Source organism: Anguilla rostrata, chromosome 14 (genome assembly GCF_018555375.3).
Source record: "Anguilla rostrata isolate EN2019 chromosome 14, ASM1855537v3, whole genome shotgun sequence".
Taxonomy (NCBI): Eukaryota; Metazoa; Chordata; class Actinopteri; order Anguilliformes; family Anguillidae; genus Anguilla; species Anguilla rostrata.
The window spans coordinates 18,307,337-18,324,460 of NC_057946.1; the positions used below are offsets into that span (position 1 = coordinate 18,307,337).

The 17,124-nt window shown below is 45.2% G+C and overlaps 1 protein-coding gene across 5 annotated transcripts in view; it reads left to right on the forward strand.

The window, feature by feature from the left end:
* The first annotated feature begins 761 nt into the window (after positions 1-761).
* The window catches only part of LOC135239808 (rab GTPase-activating protein 1), an 85,657-nt gene continuing 69,294 nt past the window's right edge, over positions 762-17,124 (forward strand). For 2 of the 5 annotated variants that reach the window (XR_010325500.1, XM_064308770.1), the window contains exons 1-3: positions 766-982; positions 11,308-11,508; positions 16,562-16,591. Coding sequence is in view for 4 of the 5 variants with exons in the window: in XM_064308770.1 (XP_064164840.1) it covers positions 11,359-11,508; positions 16,562-16,591 (180 nt within the window). In the remaining variant the exon portion in view is untranslated. Of the gene's footprint in view, positions 983-11,307; positions 11,509-16,561; positions 16,592-17,124 lie in introns of all 5 variants that reach the window. The other 3 variants (XM_064308772.1, XM_064308771.1, XM_064308773.1) reach the window with 3 other exon arrangements.

Below are 17,124 nucleotides of genomic sequence, written 5' to 3' on the forward strand. Positions count from 1 at the left end.
TACTGTATACACCTGTTCTAAGAATTATATTTTAATATCACTCTCACTCAATTTATTTCCCACTGGTGTTGTCCCCAAGAGCTGCAGCCGCTTCCTGGAGTTGATTCAGGAAGGAAAGTTTAGAAGGTCCTAGGCCACTGAATCTCAGGAAGCTGGAGTATGCTGAAAACAGCCTCGATAAGGCAACCTGGGAAGGGCCTTCAACATGCTGTGCCAGTGTCAAAACAATAGGCTTTTGAAGTTTTTAACATGATTTCACAGAGGTCATTTGAGACAACTTTTTATTACTCACACTTATGTCAAACTGACAATGCCTTGATAAACTGTAATTCTGAAGGAAGATATATAACATCCAGCAACTTAATGACAATGAAACAACAAAGGCTCCCAACAACTTTTAGAATCGATTTACGTGGGGGGTGGGTCTCGGGTCAATGGAAACATAATCTTATCCATGAATTGTGATCAATATGCAGTAATCCCTGTCTAATTCATTTTAAAATAACATAATAAAATGTATAGATCAAGTCTAATTAAAAGTGGCAATGTAAGACAACACAAAGTAGACATGGACAGGACTATCTCAGTCACAAGTTTCACACAACGAATTTAACGCCGGTTGGGAATCCTCCCACTTTCTAACCATAGCCAGGACGAAGTTGCGCCCCCCTCCTTTGACTTTAGCTAAGATTATGGATGCACTGTATGTAATAGCTGTCCCAAAATAACACTGAACCTATTCATTCCAATGTTTAACGTGAACTACTTTTCCATGTTCCGTGAGCATGCATGACTGACTTACTGAGTTAGAGAAAAAACCCATTCTGCAATGTCTTCTGCAACTGCCCAGCGCTGTCTAGCGTCTGCGCAGTAGGTTGGGGTTTGGTTTGTGTTTACAGCAGCCTGACTTGCTAGCTAGTAATGTAGCTAGTGCAATGTTATGACAACCATTTCTGGAATAAAAAAAGTATACAAGGAACAGGTAAGACACTCAACACATCTCTGTGTTTGTTTAGCGGTACTGAAAAATCAACTGATTTGTTCTGGCTGAAGATTACCATTTTAGCTGTTAAAGGGGAAAGCACAACGTACCGCTAGCTAGCTAGTGCTAACGTTATCTAGGGAGCTAGCCATCTAGCTAACATTAGCTAGACAGCTATATTGCCTTCTTCGTGTGAAGGCCGAACGTTTATTTGCTTAACTCCTCACTCACATATAACGTTAGTTATGCACCGTTCTACCAGTCGTGAATGACAACACCTGATATGTAATGTTCAGCTTTTGCAGTATGAGTTGATTACTAGCCTAGTCACCACGAAGTTACAAGATAGCCTCCTTGCATGCTAACTACATGTTTGCGGCATGTACAGGGAGCATTAACGTTGGATGGATAGCGGTCTACAGCTATCTTGCCATTTCTCGCACGGATATGCATTGCCTGCTGGCTAACGTTAGCTATCTATTGTGCATATTTTCTGTGAAGTTCAGTAGTTTGGAAAACGACATCCAACTAGTTAAAGCAAATTGTGATATTTTGTTTTTATCTGTGTGTATCGGTTTGTAAGCCAATGTTATTCACACAATAACCAGCTTGCTGTATAAAATGTGATATTGGTAGCTATCCAAACGATTTGCTGTGATGCGCTTTAGAAAATGGCAGGCTGCACAAGCAAATAATATATGATCAGGCTAGTCTAGTTCGCAAAGTTGGCTGCGTGAGTTTAGCTCTTGGGATTCGTTTTGCACTATTGGTATTATCACTTAGCTGTAGCTAATACTAGCATCTGACTTACAAGTGCAAGCTGATCGTATTTGGCGGTCTCATTGGGTATAGACGAACAATCTAGTAATGGCGAAGTTATAATTAACGTGACCTATCTGTTACATTAGTATTGTAAATACGAGAATTTGGTTCATGCTTTCCAAAGCACGTTATAATAGCTAAATACGCAGCAGGATTTGTCAAAGATGCATGGTGGAAACGATTATTTAGCTTGCTAACCTGGTTAGCTACGTACCTGGCACTTGCTAAATAAACCAAGTTTACAGCTAGCTAAGTAGCCATGTTGCCTACCCATCGATTCACCAGCTACAGCTGTCTAACGAACGTATCCAGCTATCCGACAAACCAGCCGTTCAAATAACTGAATTAGTTAAATAGCTAGCTATATAGCAAATGATATATGGCTAAATATACCGAACTACCAATAGCTACTGAATGTGTGCAAGTCACAAAAGCAAAGCAATACAGGGAAGCTGCAGTTCTCCGCAATAATAACTGTTAGCTGCAAGCTAGTAGTGGTAACACCAATCATAGCAATGACCACCCCGAGTCTGTTTATCTTTCTTTTGAACTGATGGTGCCAAGGCCCACTCTTGTGGATTTCTGTGGGTTGCTACAGCGTGCTCAGTGCTGTTGACCCAACACAGTAGGTTGCTTTATAGCTTTACGTGGTGGAGGTTCGCGGGTCCGGGCATGCACAACCGGTCTCAAGACTTAGTGGTACTTGTAACTAATATACAGTTATATCCAGGTATACACACCGTGCATGCCTTTTTAAACTGTGCTCCAAATAGAATGACTAAAACCAGTCTACAGTATCCCTCTTTCAACTATTTGGGGTATTGAGCATCCTACCTTTGAATGCCAGAGTTTACTGAGCTGATGTTTTGAAAAATGTGTAAATGTCAAAATGTGAGATAGACCAGCTGAAACCATATCAATCGGACATGACAAAGATGATTATTCTTGGTAGCTGAGTACATTTTATTCACCATAGGCCTACAAAAGAAAGGAAATTTGTTAGGTTGAACAAGTTTTGCACTCTGAATGTTCATTGTTCAAAATGTTTGTCCCCAAACACTGAAACCTTTTAACAGACAGAAAAAAGAAGAGTCAGGTGATAGTACAACAGCGGAGTCATAGTAGCGATTGAAATCCATTGTTCCTCACACCTGAAAAACAACGGCTGAAACAGCCGTTTGGTCACACCCCTCTTGCACTGAACTGTGCACAAATATTTGCATTGAAATGAGCCCGGAGAAAGGAAGGTGTTCCTTCTGTGCTGGAGATCTGAACGGGAGTTGCAGGCACGTCTAGTTTGTCATGTTGACTCTCCACACTCTGCTGCCACTCTGCTTTGGACTGTGAGCATGGTATTACGGTTTTATATGGTGGCTGCAATGAGGCCTGTTTCTGACACCTCGCTGGAAGGATATGCTGTATCTCAGTCATTAATGAGGCAGAGAGCTTTCTGTGACGTGGCTCTAAGAACTTAATGGAGGAGAAAGACACACCTGACCAGCAAGAGTGTGTTACTCAATCCATTTGCTGCACCTAGAGCAACTCCTAGAGAAGAGGGATTGCTTTTTATCTCCCTGGGATTTAAACAGTGCCTGCCACCACAAAGTACCGATGAGCTGACTGAGCGCTCTCTGTCATATTGAGGGTGTAAGAATAGAGCCATATAGGATTCCTGATGTCACTTCCTGTTTTTGTTTTGCATGTAATACTGGGAAGTGAAGCCTGGACCGGAGGGGTGCTGACAGACAGGAGCCTGCTCCCTTTAATTAATCCTGCAGTACAGTTAGCTCTGAGTGAGACTGTCATCACACTGTCTAAATCAATGCTTTCCAAACTGCCATTCTTTGCTTCCCTGTCCTCCTCTCTCCTGCTCACACATCATTCATCTCTCCTCAGCTGAACCGTCTCTTCACTCTTAAAATCACGGTTCAGATATGGAGAGGATGTGTGTCAAAGCTGACAGCCAGCTTCCCTTTCGGGAGCCCAAGCCAGGCAGTTGAGCTGGATCAGCATCCTCTCTGTTTGACTCGGTTCTCGTGCAGCTTTGAGATGGAGCATGCCCAGTGATGAGCGCCTTTCCTCACACTTGTCTGCAGATCAGATACAGAGGTATTTTGATCTGTGGAGGTATTTGATCCCGGCATTCCAGAAAGGTGAAGCAACACTAAATGTGTGCCAGAGAGCAGTTCACCCGCCATGCTTCATCAGCTTGTGTGTGTGTGTGTGTGTGACTGCTCGTTCAATGTAGGCCATGTTCAGTGTAGACCTATATATGGTGAGATTTGCCGTACAGTAGATGGACACATGAGCTGTGCCATGTCTTTCCCTGTCCTTGTGCCAGCTGCAGACATTGGCAGCTGTTAGGACAGCACATGCACATTGTGAAGGATGGCAGTACTGTCATGGTGGCAGGCAGCTCACTGCAGGAAAAATACAGGGGGAGGGGCTCCCTCTCCACACATTTTTCCGGGAGTGAAGGAGGCGCAGGCTTTTATTGCCCTTACTCTCCATTGTCGGGTCTTCTCCACTCTTCAGTTAGCTGTGGTCTCCTGGGGCAGAAAGAGAGAAGCCTGACAAGGCAGGCATTATGAGAGGCCGGGAGCTGGGAAACAGAGTGTCTGTGTGAGGCTGCCTGAAACGCTGTTGTGTGTGTGTGTGTGTGCGTGTGTGCGTGCGTGCGTGTGTGCAAGCGTGCATGTGTGCACATTCGCCTGTGTGAGAGGCTCTTTATATGACATTTTCAAGAGAGGACGTGGTTTCTACAGTGTTGAAACACAGTCCAGTTGATGGGTAATCCTGATAGTGTCCCTGTTTCTCTGTGCTGCTGGTGGGACACTAGAGTCTCTGTATAGCAGATATAGGGCTGTTTCCATTTGAATGGACAGTTAAATTTATTCCCATGCACTAGGCAGTGACTACTCAAATACTCAGTTTATTTCTGAAGGATGATTCCTGGGTGAATCATTTTTTGAATCCCAAATAAACCCTTTTCATATGTAGACCCATGGTTTTCAGCCTCTGGTCTTTACATCTCTTCTGGGCAGAAATAGCAACTTGAAGCTATTCCCACACACTTGAGACAAAAATACATCTTTAACAGTATGTTAAGCACAAGTACACAGTCTTCACTGGTAAATGTCCCTGTTTTAGTCTTAAGTTATTTGTTCCTAGTTTTATCACCGGTGGTATTTTTTCCCTGCTGTTTACATAGGATTTGCCTGCATTAGTTATTCATTTGCCTGGTAGGCCTTTGGGTCCCGGGCGACTCACATTGGGTGCTTTATGCACTGCCCCTTTGTCTCCCTTTACTGAAGAAGCTTGGTCTTGGTGCAACAGCGGTGTCCCTGCAGGTTTTTGAAGCTCTAGCCCCCAGGATGGGTTCCAGCTCTGTCACGCGTTTTCCACCCGCTCCTTCTGTGTGGCCCTGTGTCGCCTGACCTCAGCGGGCCTCAGGAGTTTTAAAGATCTGGGACCACAGCACCCTGGTTCTCTTCCCCAAACCCGTCTGTGTGCAAGGCTGGCTTTGCCTGCTGAGGTTCCATGGGCTGTGGTGCTTGGCACGATGGGTGTGCATCAGAGGAGAGCATTGGGCTTGTCTGAGCTTTCCTGAGCCCACCCCAGAGGGTCCAGTGGTGAAATCTGATTTACACAAAAAAGGATAGTGTTGAGTATAAAACTGTTAATTAGGTTTTAATTAAGAAAACATCTATGCTTGCTGCTCCCTTGTTATTTCATTGCCAGTGTCCTGTCCACTGGTGCTAGTACGAACAAGCAGTGAACAAAAGAAGTGCTGAAATTAAATAATTTAACATGGAGCCATATAAAAATCTGTTTTTAATTCCTTTCTTTGTGCCATTCTGTTAACAATTTAGTTTGATGTTTCAACACACTCTTTGAAAGCCAGGTTGTGTACGCTGTGCTGACTGCAACACTAGGAGTTCCTCCATCTCAAACAGGCCCGTGTTGGGAAATGTGAGTGACGCGGCCTTGGCTGAACTTTTGGACATTTGGAGGGGCATTTTGCAAATTGAAACATGCATCACATCGCTTGGCAGTTAAACTGAACTTGGATCGTTTTGTTAAGTTCACTGCTGATAAATGATCACTGAGCAAATGGGTTTGCCTGGAGATGATGTCATTCAGGAAGTAGAGTGTCCATAAAGCCTGCTGTAGAGCGGGAACCGAGCTGGGTTCCTTTGGCTTCCTTACTGTTTTCCTCTGGCGTTTCTGTGCCCTGCTAATGTGTGCCAGCTAAGCTAGCTGAAGTGCTACCATATTATAGGTTATGTTGATGCAAAAACACTGATAAACACGGAAGGGAGGCAGGATTTCACTGTGTGTCCTTGTGTTCTGTGACTCCTGTCACACTGTCGCTCTGCTGCAGCCAAAACTGACCTGAAGCAACACGAGTTCAGCTGCTGTTCCAGTTACGTTACCAGCAAACAGCGTCGCTTTAGAAGTGTGCACAGAATGCTAGCATACACGGCGAGAGCAGTCTCCAGATTGTTGGTGGTAGTCCCAGGATGGATTTTTTAAAGAGGAAAATCTGCTCCATATGACTGCCATCAGCAGAGCCATGGCTGTTTGCTGGTAATGTAACAGGAACAGCAGCAGTGCTGCCCGAGGTTAGCTATGGCTCCAGCGCACATTGGCGTAGTCCCTGCTCTACGGTAGAAACAGGGTGTGAGAGATACCTCTGGCTGTTGGGTGGAGTGGGGCTCAGGGTATTTCCTGAGGTTGAGGAAGCTCTTTCTTCTGCCGTTGCATCGTTCTTTGGAAATGCCACGGTCGTGTCCTAGTTGTCGGGAACACCGTGGTTGTTCTTGAAGATACAGTATGTTCACTAGGGTGATGTTCTGTACTTTCAGCTGGTTAATTAGAGGTGTTGTGTGAAATTTCCTTGGGCTCCACCTGAGAGTTGTGTAGCACAGGCTTTGGAATTGCTGGTTTTGGGGTGGCTTCTCCATGCTGCTAACAGGTGGGCATTAGCTGGTTGAAGTTAGGCTCTAGCCTACACTGTGCGTTTTAGGCTGCAGCACAGTTTGTTTATGCTGGTGGAGCACTGACAGCTTTGGACTCTGGTGCATAATATCCTTGCAGCTCACTGTTTGAACGGTTTTGCATCCAATCAGTCTGAACAATGACTTAAAAACGGCCATACTTTCAGTATGCGTAATTTTACTGAAATATCACATGCAAAGAGAAATTCAAATCAGTGCAGGTAGTTCACATTCTCCTACACTGTAAAAAGAATACTTACAACTCAGGAATTACTTTACTGTTACTTTGATCAGTTTCAGTCATATCCACCTGAACTCGGAGAAATGGTTGAGAAACAGCTTTTACTCTCGATACTGTGCACATTTGCAAGTGTGGCAGCTTCATTATTTACTGGATAGGTTTGACCACACACAGCTTGGTAAGTAACTTACCAGTAAAATTGATTTGTTTCACATTTGTGTGTGTTACTGCGTGCATGCATGTTTAAGTGCAAAAGAGACAATGTATGTGAGGGAGTCTGCCTGCATGTGCGTCTGAAGGAATGAGAGAGAGAGCAGTATAAATAATGGCTGACAAACTGAGTGTGGAACCTGCAGGTTCAGATGCCAGGTGGCCCATTTGTGTATGCTTGGGAACTTAACCTTGGCTACTTCGTTAAATATCCAGTCATTTGAATTCCTGGCATGCTGTGAAGTAGCACACGCTGTGGAAGGTGCTCTGGATGAGAGCGTCTTGCAGGCAGATACGTAAGGGAGAGATGTATCGCGGCTGTTTTCATGACGGAATGGCGTCTGTGGACGGTGGCGCTGGTGCGTTCCAGAGCCCAGCCTTCTCTGGTCTCGTGTTCCCTGAGCTCTCCGCCTCTCACAGGTGTAAGCCTGGGGATCTCTTACGGTGACACGGATGAAGTTTCATCACCTCATCCTGGCAGGTCTGTTGTCGTCTGCTGCCTCTTCAGTTGTTTTGTCAGATTAAGTTTAGATGAAGACTTTACCGTGTGATACCAGGCGTTACAGCCAAGCATGATTTTGTGAGCTGATTTTAATCGCAGGGTAAATATTTATTTTGGGTGTCTGTTAATCTTACGCCCATGCTGATGGAAAGAGACATTGCAATGTCTGTGCCAACAGTGGTGCAACCGGGTGATGCAAGTGAAAAATTGCCCTGCCTCTTGGTAGAATCTCAGTTCCTTGCATTGCTACAGATTGATCAAGATGGCTTAACTCAGACTTTCCAAAGTGCTCATTCCAGTAGTCAGTTCTGTCGACATCATATCAGACCGTGGCAGTGACTCACCCCATAGTGGTGGCTATTGGAAAATAAACCGACACTGGTATAAAATGGCGTCATCTCCTTACAGTGGAATGCCTGAAGCAGCTGGAGACAGTCCTGTAGTCGGTTGGAACAAGTAGCATTTTTCAAATGGGAGGTACTTGGCCCACCTTGCTATGTAAACTTTGTTCTAATAGAAGGTAAAAACGTGGGGGATAAAAAGAAAGTGCATCATTCTGATTTAGTATGATCCTGTACACCGCTCTCAGTGGCCATGTTAGCGCCGAGTCCATCTCCAGATTTAACTCCGATGACGCATTCGCTCCATGTACATTACATTACATTATAGGTTCTTAGCAGACGCTCTTATCCAGAGCGACTTACAACAAGTGCATTACAAAACTCAGAGACAAGCGCTTTACAACATTCCTGCAAGAGAGCTACAATAGGTATAACTTTGCTTAGGTATAAGTGTGAATTGTACACCCTATTTTTTTTTTTTTTTTTTAGCCAGCCTCGCGCGCCTGCTTCATATCGATGTGCTGAAGAGGAGTCAGAACCGCCTCCAGAATAAGCAGCAGCTGAAAATGGCTGCCAGAGCGCCTCAGAGGGACGGGCCCAGAGTCCAGTGACGTCTGTAGATCCCAGGCTTCGTGCAGTCGCCTGCATGCAAGGGATGTGCTGCAGCCAAATAGCAGCCTTTGTACTATTAGATTCACAGTTCATTTGTCACAGTACCCTGCCGATGGAGAGCTGGGGAATGCAGTGCTGTTGTTCTACAGTGCTTGGCACGGATGCCTCTCTACAGTGCTTGGCACGGATGCCTCTCGCAGAGGAGGTACAGTTGCAGAAACGATAAACCGCAGTGTTATAAAACGACAGTGAAAAGGAAGTGAACAGAGTGAGAGCATGACGATGAGTCGTCAGTTCACTGCCACACTCTGATTTCAGGGAGGACAGGGCCTGGGTGTGAAAGCCAGCCTGGCTGAACAGTCTTCTGATGTGAGAAGCCCGACTCGAGCGGTTCTTTGCAGGTGTCCCTGCAGCGTATGTGACAGCGCACATTATTACCTGTCACCTCTTATTGGGCCGGCCTGAGATCAGCATGCCTTCTCAACCTGGTGGCCAGGTGTTCCTGAACGTTCGCACATGATGCCCATTGTCATGGTTTGGACAGACCAATTACTGCCTTTCCTTTGACTCTGTACCTGGGACGTGACAGACTGACTCGCCGATGGGTTTAAAACGAGTGCCATGCTGTAGCGCGGGGGGGGCCTGGCAGGCCTGGCGGATGCGTGGGTCATGTGACCGCGTGGCTGTGCGCCTGCAGTGCTTTGTGCATGGTGCTGAGCACCGCGTGCCGGCTCCTCTTATTCCTCCTTTGTGCTTCTTCACTGGGGAGGGGGGAGGGCTATTAATAGCCTGCATGGGCTCTCCCTGAGTCACTGCCAGACTCCCTTTTCACTCCGCTCTCTCTGCTCTTCCTGTTACCGACTGGCATCTCTCTCTCTCTCTCTTTCACTCTCACTCTCTCTGTCCTTTTCTCTCTCTGCTCCTTTCTGCTCCTCTGCTTATGAACAGACATCTCTCTATCTCTGTGTGTTCTTTCTCTAAGCCACTGACTCTCTCTCTCTCTCCATCTTGTTCTTTCTGTTCTTCCTGTATAAGACATCAGGCTTTTATTTAAGTTGTGCGTGAGAAAACTCTCCACTCTCTAACCTTGTGAGGCTAGTGACTCAGCTGAGCCAAATGGCGTCTTAATCAGACGTTACATAAAAGTGCCGACCGGAACTGTGTTTTCCAGCCAAGGCGTCGCACCGTGCGTGTCTTCGTTCAGCGTGCACCACGAGGGCCATGTTCTGCGTGTCATTTCTCTACTTAGCATGTACAAATACGCCGCTTTCCTGGGTATTTCTGTTGCGTGCCCTGTTCGCTATTGCATTTGTGTATTTAACCACTGCGTACACATCTATCCAGATATGGGTGTCTGCCAGGTAAACACAGAAGGATAGTCTTAAGAGTTTGCACTGTTTATTCTGTGACTGGTGCGCACTGGGTCCTGCCTGACACAGCTGTGAAGTGACCTTGGACGTGTTTGGTGAGCGGTGTAAAGCAGAGTATTAGGCGAGCCTCAGTGTGTTGCCGAGGAGGCTGGGAGAGGCACAGGCCTCAGCGGCGTTAGCGTTAGCGTAGCGCTGTTTCCGGGCCGTCCTCTCTGAGGTGCAGGATGCCATTAGCCAGCCTCGCGCGCCTGCTTCATATCGATTAGCGCCGCTGAAAGGCCCTGGAAGGGGATGCGAGGCTCTGCTCCTGGCAGAGGCCCCGCCCTGTGCCCACAGCCCTGGACTCAGTGAGAGGAAGCTGACTGACAGCCTGCCAAACCGCACCCTTGCTAACAGCCACAGGCACGTCTCGCATTCGCTGTCAGGGGCCTTGCCAAGCTGGTTGCCAAAACTCCCAAAAGAATGCCAGGAGCAACAGATTTCTTTACCTTTTAAATGTTTTTGTAGATGTGACCACATTGTTTCAACAGGCCTTCTTAGTCCTAGCCTCAGTTTTACCTGCAGTTTTTCTGATTTTCTCTGCGGAGTGTATTGTGCTGTTTTGAGAGAGGTTTGCTGTGTGTGCTGTGATGTCATTACCCTCTGTTTACTGTGTCTGGGTGTTGAAAAGAACACACTGAACTGAGAGGCAGCTGTACCTGCCAGTGTTGAATGCATTTGAATGTTGCCATGGAAATGCGTTTTGCATTAAGGTTAGTATATTGGATGGAATGTAGATACAATGCACTCCTGTATCACAGATCCAGAGCAGCTCCACCCAGAGCCTAGACCATGTGACTGCACATCACACTGCTTCTTCATTTCCATTCCCACATTCGGCTTGTTATTATGCTTTTATTTTGCATTGTCATGGCATCACATAACATTATATTTCTCTATCTGACAGCAAATTGAGTGCTGCCGTTCCAAAACAAAAAGACCAGGCTCCACAAATGAGGGAAAGTGGCTTTGCCTCCGGCGCCTTCCCTTTCCCTCTCCTCTCAGCAGGACCGCCATGCTGTTGACACTGCTCCCCCTGCTGGAGGTGTAGCGTAGCTGCACACGCACATAGCCAGTGAGGGCCCCTCTTCGGTAATGGGTGGAAGTCCAGTATTCTAACCTTAAGAACAGTAACCCGGTCAGTATGGAGAACATCAGTTAAATGCATTTTATGGTTTTTCTTTCTAGGTGATTTTAATGATTTAACCTCATTCATGAGCCGCGCTTGGTTTAACAGTCATGGATGACAAGGCCTCGGTTGGGAAAATTAGCGTGTCGTCCGACTCAGTTTCCACCCTCAACAGTGAGGACTTTGTCCTGGTGTCCCGCCAGGGGGACGAAACGCCCTCCACTAATAACGGTAGCGATGACGAAAAGACAGGACTGAAGGTAAGAGCGCCTGAGCTTAGGTCCTGAGAGAGACTAATGCCACCCGGGGGGGCATTAGGGTGGACTGTATGGGTGTGGGTGTGGTGGGTAATAAAATGGAGTTTAAAGTTGGGTACATGGTTAATCTTGGGTGTATTTGGTCTGTGGGTGGGTTATATGGTTATTATGGGCAATAGAATGGTCATGGGCAGATTGTTAATTTGGATGTACTTGTGGGCTTGGCTGGGGTATAGGTTTTTCATTTGCAGTTTAGTGTTGCTCCCTGGTGTAAAACTGCAGAAAAAGCCTCCACCTCTCTGCGGTCTTGGCTGAGGCCCATCTCTGTTTCTCATCTTTTCGAACTTTAAGAATGTTATTCATTTTCCTTCATGATGGCTCACCATGCAAAACACCCCATCCATTTTCCATCTTTTCTCCACGCTGATGACTGCACTATGAAACTTCACTATGCTGCACTGTTTAACGAGCATTGTCTTTCACGCACTTTTCATTGAATTAACAGGCTTGTCAGTTTTATTTTGCTATTAAAAGAGCCACCGTTGATGACAGTATCAGATAGTAGATGAATATGTCTGCTCTATATTACTTGGACATTCATTTTTTCTGTGAGACAGTAAAACTACGTGTTCCAGGGTGCTTCAGGAATGAGCGTCATCGCAGTCTAACCCCCATGTTGAGTCCTGTGTGGTGACGGGGAGCTTGGAGTGGAGTTAGTGGTCCAGCTGAACGCTTGGTGCTGCTGTAGCTTGCCCTTGGCTCGTCTCTACCCTGTCTCTCCTGGCATTACGCATCACAAACCCGGGTCCTTATTATTCACCAATCTGGAAGGTCAAACTGCAGTTTTGACCCTGTCCCAGGCTAGCGTGTGCCTCCTCTAAAATGTGTGCAGCGGGTCTCCTGCGGTGTACCCGCCGGGCTGCACGGCTCTTGCCCTGCAGCATCGCGCATCCTGTCCCGCATCCTTTGCAGCCGCAGCCGCCTGACCGAACAGCCGGGTCACTGTTACAGTGAGACAGGGAGCACTACGATCACTCCGGAGTGACTCTGACCCCACTACAGGTCGCCCCGTGGAGTCGGGACTTGATTTTAGACCACAGGGCCCCTGCAGTAGAGCCAGTGCTGTAGCTGGGTGCTCCATCCTGTAGCACCTCGCCACCCCCCCCCTTCCACCCCTCTTCATACTGATGGGTTGTGTGTGTTTGGATCAGTGCTGTTCAGTGTGCGCCTTGCTGTCGTCCCTGATGAGTGCTTTTCCAGCCGTGCATCGTTAATGCAGGGCGTGCTTACTCATCACTGCTGCTGGTGTCCTGCAAAGCTAACAGCGCGTCACCCACGTCTGTCCTCTGTATCTCCTCTGCTTGTTACTGTGCTGAAACTCGCTCTAACATTCCTGTCCCACTCTGTCTGTGGTGAAACTGCTCATTGGGAAACTTTAATGTGCAGTGTGATTGAAAAACACGGTTTTTCAGGAGTCTTCTCATTCTGATGAAATGGCCTGACCTTCGTGTTCTTCAGTTCCGTCGGCATGAGTTTGGATGTGTTACTGTTAGTGATGTGAAGAAGCAGTAGGCTATCTGGTGTGAATGCCGTTATATTTCCATTAACCTGTTTACCCCCATCCCCTACAATCTGAGTGATCGCAGCCTTTTCCCCTAAATCAGCAAATAGCAAGAGACACTTCTGTACTCACAAACTCTCAGGTCTGTGAGTAAATGTAGGGTAGTTTTCTTCAGACGCGAGGCTGAACGGATGTATTCTGGTTCTGCTGTGATGTAATTCATTTTCATTGTTTTGTAGTCTGGTTTTCCCATGCAGTCACCTCTATGGAATGTCCTGAACTTTGACATATGACTGCACATTTGGCTAATAAATTTCATTTATGATTAAAAATAAACCACCACTGTTGCTTTCCAGGGACGATGTTAATCTTCTTCCCAAATATTTATTTCATGTTAACTTGCCAAGTAGGACTGTATCAGGGACAGCCTTCATGGTTCATGAAAAATAATTTAAAGGTTTCTGTTACTTGTATTGCGCTAGTTATTTTTAATATATTTATTATTTATGACAGATGCTACAATCAATGTCAGTTCTTCTAGAATGAAACAATGGCAAAATACCCTTCATCTGGCAGTCAGACCCAGATGTGATTTTAGGCTTGAAATTGTATTCCTGAAGAGGAATTTTGGCCACTTCCTCAGGTATGTGGTTCATGTTGTTGTTCTTTAGATAGACAGATTCCTTGGATTCTGGGTAAAATACATTACATTTTGTGATTTAAAAAAAAGCCCAACGTGGTTCAAGCCAGCTCAATAAAAGAAACATATCGAAACGTCAGTGCTACCCTGTTCATTAAAACTGTGCCTTTTGCCCGGGGCAACGTGTGCTCCAGTGTTCCTTATTTTGGGCTGGTCACTGTGAAGTTTTGTACACCCAGTTTTGTACAATACATTTTGTATTGTAAATGGGGCTGTCCCTGTCATTTAAGTGCCGAGCTTGTGTAGCCTGTAATTCAGTCCTCCAAAAGCAGGAAGTCGATTTGGTCTCCTCATGAAGCAGTCATTAAACATCATCCTGTTATGGTAATTGAATTGCCTCTGTTATTAACAAAATCATTGCTAATTTCTCACTACGACACATCCAATCATGGAGTGCTCTTGGCTATTGAAACATATTTAACGGGTTTACAACATGTCAATAACACGACTGTTTACCAGTAGCAGATTTTTCAACTGATGTTTGGCTGTTTATTGAAAAGAAGGAAATATCAGTAATGAATCTGGAATGCAATCTGACATTGAAAGAAAATGTCCTTGGCTAATTATAACTTGAGTGTCTATAACATTGTGGAGAGGTCAAATATTATTAATTAGAAAGTCACACAGAAAAGTCATGGAAAAGGCTTCAGATTAATTAAGTCTCACTCAGAGTGCATAAATTAAATTTGCTGTATCATGATTGGGTATCTTTTGGTTGTCCCAGACTTCTCTCGTGGGTTTAAATTAAAATGGAAATGGAATTGTGAACAATTCTGTTAAAAGAAAGGCTTTTAGAAGTCATTGCATTCTTCATTGGTTTCTCTATTCAAATCTGTTAATGCAACAATTTGGTGGATTGCTCCAAACTCATTGCTTGATTAATCATAACTTAATCACAGCCAGATACCTTGTTATTATTAATGGTTTCTCTTTATTTAATTAATTATAATTCAGTCGCAGCTAAATACTTTATGTGTTCAGCTGAAGTGTATAGTATATTTCAACTGAATTGCAGACTGCCAAACCTGGTTTCTGAGAATGCAGTCAATCAGACCGATAAATAACCCAGTAAATAGCTTTAATTGCTTTTAGGTCTCACGTGTTTGAGATATTGTTTCACACATGAACTCACCATGTACTCTAAGCTGGATCGCAGGCCCGGTTTTTCGTCTTAGCTCCACTAGACGGTGCCTTTGTTAATAACTTGCTTTCCCCTCTTAAAGCAGCACTATCTAGAGGAAACGAATGTAGGCTACTTTACGCTATCTTCCTTCCTGAATACAGAGAGCTCTCCTTTTCTCAGATTTTGCTCTTTGAAAGGCGTTATGGTATTTTTTTGTCATTGGAAGGGTGGGGTTGGTTCTTGGCAGGCTTATGTGGCAGTCTGGTTTACCTTATGCTGAAACGTAGAGTTAAAAAAAAAATTATAGTTGTATCATAAATCCCATAAAAACAACAATGCAAATAACGCTTCAGGTTGTGCTGTGTGCAGGTTCTACCACTGTGAGTGATCTCTCTGGCTGTGGAGAAATAGCTCTCTGCAGTACTCTCATTTGAGTACACCCTTTAACAGGCTGTTTGTGATGCCTGTACATTCTGAAGAATATCACAATAATTAACAAATACAAAATCAACTGCAGTATTTCAGAAGTCTTTCAGGTTAGCTTGGCCTGATTGCTTTCACGTGATTATTTGGGTAAGGGTTAGGGAACTGGACTTGCTGCTGCAGGGTTGTTGGTTTGGTTGCCAGGTGGGGCACTGCCATTGTCCTCCTGTGTGAGGTACCTGCTTCAGTAAATATGCCACTGTGTAAATGTTGCCTGACCGACTGCCCACAAAGTCAATAAGAGATGATTAATAATTACTTGTATGTGAATTGTGAAATTTTGAGCACAGAATTTTGAATGTACAATCGCATAGAATGTAAAACATAGAAATGTACGTATCTGTGATTGGGGGTCAGTGGACTATCAGGAAGTGGCGATTGATATCTGCTTCCTGTCCAGTATGTAGTTCTGCTGGAATGTGAGTGCAGGTGCTCTAATAGACGGGTGAGTCCGCACTGTCACATCCACCACACATTGAGGAACAGCCTGGAGTGGTAGGTCCATCGTGCAGTGTGTGAAATAGGCTAGTGTCACTGACGCGCTATGGTGTTGGAACCCGCTTGTTTGGTCTGTTGCTGTGGCTTCCTTATCGCACTGCTTGAATGACGTCCTTTTGACTCTTCTAAATCTCTTTTCCCATCTCTTCTGTGCCCAATACCACCAGAGGAGGCTGCCAGCAGATCAATGTGAAAAATGTGCAGTTGGTTCAGCATAGATATTGATCTATTATGGTGTTTTTTTTGTATTTGTTTACAATATCAAGCACTCTTTGACTCATATGTTTCTTTATTCTGTTCAAGTTTACATCAGTCATGTAATTATATAATGTGGCTTGCATTGCTTATCGCTTTTGCATTTTACATGCAGTCCATGTGTATTGACACAATGTGTTATACTGTAGTTTGAACTCGCAGCTGCTCTATAATCTTATTCCCTAACCACTGCTCTCTTTTGATACCCTTGTGATAATGGAAGTTTGCCTAGAGAATTACAGAGTACAGGCTAAGCTACTCAACTCATGTTCTGAAGGGATGTAGGCTATGTAGCACTCCTTGGTTTGTTTTCTGAAAGCCTAGAGGTCTTTTTCCCTATTGACTCACATACATATATTTTTTCACCCCTGTGAAGCCCCCTGCTGTGAGCACAGGTGTTCAGTGAGAGTCTCTAAATGTGTCGTTTGTTACGCAGGTAATTTCTGAGGAAGGTGTCAGCTTTAAGGTCAGTCTCTCTCCTCATCCTCTCTCTGTCGTGGTGACGATGTCTGTGCTGTTTGCTGTCTGTTCTGGTTGTCGGTTGCCTGTGAGCCGATTTGACATGCCTCCTGTGGTATTGCATTATGGGACGGGTAGGCCTGGGCTGTAGTTGTGCTGTGCGGCGCTGCTTCCAGGCCCAGCGCTCATCCTGTGTGTGTAGCGGATGGGCCGAAATCAGGCCGCGTTACAGTTTCCTGCTTTCTACATGCATTCCTGTGCATTCAGTGTCACTAATCTACACACCTGTGACCCTGCACCCTCCAGAGGAAACGTCCCGTTCAGAAAAGCACACGCTTTTATCTGTGTGCTGCAGCTAGACTAGGAACCAGGTAGCTGTTAGAACGTGATTTCTGTGTGTTGATTTAGTTTCCACAGAGATCAGAAACGTTGGTTGATATAAAGAAGTATTCATGCTAATGTATGCTGATATAGCTCTGAGGATTCTGTCCGTGCTTCTAGCGGTCTGTAAAGAATGACATCGCATTTACAGGCATTTTC